The sequence below is a fragment of the Priapulus caudatus genome, unplaced genomic scaffold (genome assembly GCF_000485595.1).
Source record: "Priapulus caudatus unplaced genomic scaffold, Priapulus_caudatus-5.0.1 Scaffold23, whole genome shotgun sequence".
In the NCBI taxonomy this organism is placed as follows: domain Eukaryota; kingdom Metazoa; phylum Priapulida; class Priapulimorpha; order Priapulimorphida; family Priapulidae; genus Priapulus; species Priapulus caudatus.
Window position 1 is genome coordinate 373,225 of NW_014577084.1, and position 5,922 is coordinate 379,146.

General features: G+C 42.1%; 2 protein-coding genes across 2 annotated transcripts in view; one reads left to right on the plus strand and one right to left on the minus strand.

Moving 5' to 3' along the window:
* Positions 1-5,922, plus strand: part of LOC106813560 (5'-nucleotidase domain-containing protein 1-like) — a 45,687-nt gene that overhangs the window by 13,965 nt on the left and 25,800 nt on the right. The window lies entirely within an intron of this gene.
* On the minus strand, positions 1,611-2,939 carry LOC106813568 (SPARC-related modular calcium-binding protein 1-like). Its single transcript, XM_014817742.1, has 2 exons — positions 2,756-2,939; positions 1,611-2,447 (listed from the first exon to the last, which is right to left on the minus strand). Exons 1-2 carry the CDS (start codon positions 2,880-2,882, stop codon positions 2,302-2,304), a joined length of 273 nt encoding a protein of 90 aa, XP_014673228.1. The 5' UTR covers positions 2,883-2,939; the 3' UTR covers positions 1,611-2,301.

Genomic DNA, 5,922 nt, shown 5'->3' on the forward strand with positions numbered 1-5,922 from the left:
CACACAGCATGCATCTAACTTGTTGTAAATTCACATTCATCCTCAATTTAGCCCTTGTATTTTTATTTCAAAACCTTGTCAAAACCGCGCGCGCGCAAATTCAAAACGCTGTTCGCTCAGCGCGCGGGTTGTTTACAAGCTGGCAACGGGCAATCTGGCGAATGGGAATCTAACATTTCTGACTTCAATTTGCAATCTATTTCAACTTCATTTCATTCATTCATTTACTTCTAAATTCAATTCGTATCAATTTCGTCTGCTAATTCGTTTAACAGTACTTGTTCGAAGACATTAAAATCTCGCGATTAAAATCTGCTGAGTAACCCTCCATGGGGGCCGCCATCTTGGATAAAGCGAGCACACAGCGAGCGCTCGTGTGTCGTTCAAGAGGCGCTGCGTTCGTGCAGCGAGCGTTTGCATCGAACGTTCGCTCTGTTGAACACGCCTCAGGAGTGTTTGCATGCCATAATTATGTTTACATATATCGTATTTGGCAGCTTGTAAGACGCCCGATGCATTATTAGACGCGCTCACCGCACACGAGGGGAACCAGCTCAAACAAAAGTTACTCGTGGCCAATTCATCACACTGTTGAGTCGTTTCCTCTCGCGGTTCGTAGACCGCGCACGAGAGGAATCAGCTCAGCACTTTTCCCACAACTCGTCAACAATAACCAATCAACAATGTCGCTGACTATTTCACTGGGCGCATTCATTTTGAAAGTAGTGAAGACGCATGCGCATTGGTATAGCGAGAGTGAGGAAACAGCTCAGTTCATCACACACGGTGAGTTTTTCGCCACGCGTGACCAAAAATATCAAACACGTTTATGGCAGGCGAGGTGGGACACAAATGGTATTTAGTGACAGTCACAAATTCGAAGTAATGTCTATCATATATTCTATTTAGTGAATATCATATATTCCATTTAGTGACAGTCATTAAATCAACCCATCAGATACAACTTATTTTTTCTCAGCCAATCATGGGCATGGAATTATTGACAAACAGTAAATGATTTAATGATAGACACAAATGGTATTTAGTGACAGTCACAAATTCGAATTAATGTCTATCATATATTCTATTTAGTGACTATCATAGATATTCCATTTAGTGACAGTCATTAAATCAACGGTATCAGATGCAACTTTACCATCCTGGTTCAGCCACAAGGTTTTCTGTGAATTGGTTTACAATGAGTTCACATATTTGCCGACGTCGTCAGACAAGATGAAAATAAGACAGGGTAATGCTTTACATAAGTTTATTGTTTGAAATTAATAATATATAGTGCTATCATGTACGTTTTTCGTTAATTTTTTCTAAATTTTGATTACCACAAAATGTTTCATTTTTCTGTGATAGAGAAGCTATATATATATAAGCAGAAATCTATTACAATGTAGTTACAATAGTATGAAGGAAAGTTTAAATTTATGTAGCCTATATGTATATTTTATGTATATCCTTTAGCAGATGGTTGAAAGTAGTGTATATGAAATACAGCCTTAAACCAATAAGCAGTATGAATAAATGGATAGTTCCAAGTTTCTTCGTGAGGTCTTGAATCAAACATTGAATTCACCACATTAGGCAATACCCAAGAGTAAAGTGTACGAAATTAATTATTACAATATAAAAAATATATATATCCACATTGGGGTGTGAATTGTCAATAGTAATGCCGAAGCAGCAAGTTGGAGATCTCACGTTTACTAATTATGGTTGTACCTTAGCAGCATTTCACACATGGTGAATGACCATTTCATTACTTGAGTTAACATTCACGCGACAGAATTCCTATGTTGCAACAACGATTCATTGCGTAAACGTTGGCCACAATTCCTGGGCAGGTTGTCAGAAACATCGTAACGTATGTTAAGACTATTGACGACGAATAGACGACGAATTATTAGACGACGATATTAGAATATATAGACGACGATATTAGACATATTAAACGACGAATTTTGTTTCTGATAACGGGCCCCTGGCTTCGTTTGTTCGTGTCTTTATCATAATGCGAAAGTGGGTAAGCACACAATGCCAGTGTAGTTCTTCCTTTATTTACTTCAATATAGCACGTTGCTGAGGGACAGACAGAGAGCACGCGTGCGTGTGAGATGGAGGGTGGTAGCGAAAGAAGGAGGAAGTGGGGGGAAGGCAATAAGCAGTGAACGTGATTCACGTAAATACGATGACGCAGCACCGCGTCCACGTAACTTTTCTAGATGATCAGTGCTGCAGTCCGCTGGACAATCTATTTCACCCGCTCGCTGCCGTGCTGGCTTGTCACAGTCAGTGCGTGATGGGGATCCAGTTGTTGTCCTGGATGACATTGGCGCCAGGACTTGCATCGGGAATGCTGTTGCACTGAGGCATTCTTCCTTTGGTCTCGCTGCCCGCAATCGTCTTGCCATTTCGCTCGGTGCAGAAACAGCGACCTAGCGAATAGATGTTTAAAACTCGTATCATTGAACATTCAGGTAATTTCTTTCATTTCTCAGCAAGATACTCGACGGTTGCAAAAAAAGCAGTGTGCAACGGTTTATTCTTTGTATTAGCGAAAAACTCGTCTCGATGAGGAAGGTTATAGAAGTGAAATTCGTGAATATTTTCACTAGCGTACCAATCCAAACATTTTGTAGTTTGTACGTTTTTAGTTCGTTGCGCTAAAACATGTTTGATGACGTTTTTGCTGGGTATTGGTTAATTTATCAAATATTAAAAATTAGTTTCATTTGTCACTTACCATCATTCGTACACTGCTCTGTCTCGTATGAACCATCAAATAGGCTGCACTTTGGGATCCAGATGTCAAACATCAGGACAGGAGGTGCTGACAGTGCCATCTCTCGGTGCATCTGGCACTTTGACATTTGTGTAAAGTCAAAGCCGAAGGGTATGCCTTGTCGTTTTACGGATGGTAATCTGATATACCTAAAAAAAAATGTTGCGCAGCGTGTGAAATATCCGTCGGTGCGGGCCACACGTTTGAAAGAAGTACGTCGTACTACTACTACTACTACTAACTGGCACTGCCTGGACTCGCTGCTACTGTTGCTGCTGCTGCTGGCTGCTGGCTACTTGCTCTACTGCTCTCGCTGGCTTCTGCGTACTGCCCTACTACTACGCGCTGCTTCTGCTTCTCCTACCTGCTTACTACCTACTCTGCTGATCTGGCTACTACTGCCTAACTTGCTGACTGCTACTGCTACGCTACTACTCTGCTGTTCTCTAGCCTACTACTCCTGCTGCTTTCTGCTACTGAATACTATATCTGGGATTCTGCTACTACTGCTTACTGCCACTGCCCACCTGCCACTGCCACTGCTGCGGCTGCCTACTGCTACTGATCCATCTACTACTGTGCCTGTTCTGCCTACTACTGCTACTGCCCACGCACTGCCACTGCCACTGCTGCCTGCTGCTACTTGACTGACTACTGCTGCTTCTGCTCTCGCCTTTCTGCCTTTACTGCTACTGATACTACTACTGCTGATTCTGCTACTACTGCTACTGCCACTGCCACTGCCACTGCCACTGCTGCTGCTGCTTCTGCTACTGATACTACTACTGCTGATTCTGCTAACTATCGTACTCACTGCCCACCTGCCACTGCCACTGCCTGCTGCGATGGCTACTGCTACTACCTGCCTGCTTGCTGCTTCTGCTCTGTACTGCTACTGCCCTACTACTACTGTCGCTTATCGTGCTACTGCTACTGCCTACTGACTACTGCTGCTGTTTCTGCTACTACTACTGCCCTGCTTCTGCCTACTGATACTACTACTAGCTACTGCTACTGCCACTGCCACTGCTGCTGCTGCTACTGCTACTACTGCACTGCTTCTGCTTCTGCTACTGCTACTACTACTGCTGCTTCTGCTTCTGCTACTACTACTGCTGCTTCTGCTACTACTACTGCTGATTCTGCTACTACTGCTACTGCTACTGCTGCTACTCCTGCTTCTGATACTACTATGGTTCCTCGTGATTACTATAGGTGTTGATTGATCAAATAATCCCGTTACATCAGGGCGGATATGACTGTGAAAGCATGTACTGAACGACATACTATGGCAGGCGAGGTGGGACACAAATGGTATTTAGTGACGGTCACAAATTCGAATTAATGTCTATCATATATTCTATCATCTATGTAAGACACTAAAGGATTTAGTGTTTGTCAATAAATGATTTAGTGACAGTCATTAAATCACTTAGTGTCTTACACTAAATCATTTAGTGTATATCATTAAATCATTTAATGTTTGTCAATAATTCCATGCCTATGAATGGCTGAGAAAAAAATAAGTTGTATCTGATTGGTTGATTTAATGACTGTCACTAAATACCATTTGTCTCCCACATAGCCTGCCATAAACGACAGCTAAAGCCATCTCTTACACCAGTAAATGTTATGGCGTTGGCCCAAGACAATCATTTCAACGCGTTCTAACAATTAGTGTGCTGTCTCATATTAGGCATATATAATGTCATATATGTCCTATTTAGGCAGCCTAAATTAGATTAGATTAGATTATATTAGACTAGACTTAATTTAGTATTGAAATTATTATAATAATTAAGTTTAACTGCTGGCGTTAGTAGAAGGGCATGAACAGACTATAAAGACATTATGAATAAGTTGGAAGGCGGTACTATACCGCGTGTGCTGGCGATTACAACTGTAAACGGCATGGCAGGAGTGTTGTGAAATTATATATATAATATATAATATGAGTGTCATAATATAGATAATATAATAATATAGAGCTATATTTATGACACTGCTGATTTCATTGCTAACGTAGAAACCGTCACATGGGCAGAAGAGATGTTGTCGAATTAAATCTAAATATTAAATTCATATCTAGCTACTAACGATACACGAGTGACCAGCCTATGGCAATTGTCTGGTTCGAGATATCAAACATTTCCGATCTTCAGAAACATTGTTCGGAACAAATGTTCGGCGACTTTTTTCACCGCACATTGCCGAACATTTCATGGAACATTGCTACGATAATGTTTTTGAGCAAAATGTTCGGCAATGTGCGCCGGGCTTAACGTCGCGTTCGTGCGTGTGCGTGCACGCGCGCGTTTGGTAGACAGCGCCGTCTGTAGTAGTTAAAAAGTGTGGGGGGGGCAATTCGATAAGAATCAGTGCCAATTGTACCCATCCTACTCCTGTCTCCCTCGTATTCTGCAGCTAACGTCTCGAATACTTGTTTCCTCTTTGAGTGCATTACCTGACTTGAAATTATTTGTTTAATTCAATATGAAAACTAATCATCTCTCGTGCTCGCATACTTTTAAAAATAGTGAAGATTTGTTCCAAGCAAATACGAAGGATGTCGTATACGCACTTTAATTTCATTACCTGAACGGGCAAATTGCAATTTTGCGCTCAATTCGGCTATTTAATTACTTGCAAGCGCAGTTCGAATAAGCAAACGCAATATTACTACCGGTATGCGCAGCCTTTAACGTACGTCCGTGACTTCATGCGACCATGAGAGCTTTCGGGAAAGCTTACAAGAGCTGCTGCATTATTGCACAGGTCGGATGTTGACTAAAGATAACAACGACAGCAGATTCCACTTATATAGATTTGATTTTGCAGAAGGTAGAGAGTTGGGGCGGGGGAAATTAATAGATAGCGACCAAACATAGGAGATTTAGCGCACACGAGAGAGTAGGAGAGAGGGAGGAAGGGAGAGAGTGACAAATAACACGAGTGTGTAAGAGAAGAAAGCGGGAGTGAGAGCGAAGAATAACATAAAGAGAGAGAGAGAGAAATGGAGGGATGGTGAACGGGTGAGAGAGCGAAACTGAACGGGTGAGAGGGAGAGAGACTGAACGGGTGAGAGGGAGAGAGACTGAACGGGTGAGAGGGAGAGAGACTGGGCAAAA

Bases quoted from the DNA above. Each gene is read 5' to 3' on its own strand.
- LOC106813568 (XM_014817742.1), bottom strand. From the start codon at position 2,882: ATGTCAAAGTGCCAGATGCACCGAGAGATGGCACTGTCAGCACCTCCT. The intron at 2,448-2,755 runs GTAAGTGACAAA...TCTATTCGCTAG, and splicing joins AGAGCAGTGTACGAATGATG to GTCGCTGTTTCTGCACCGAG.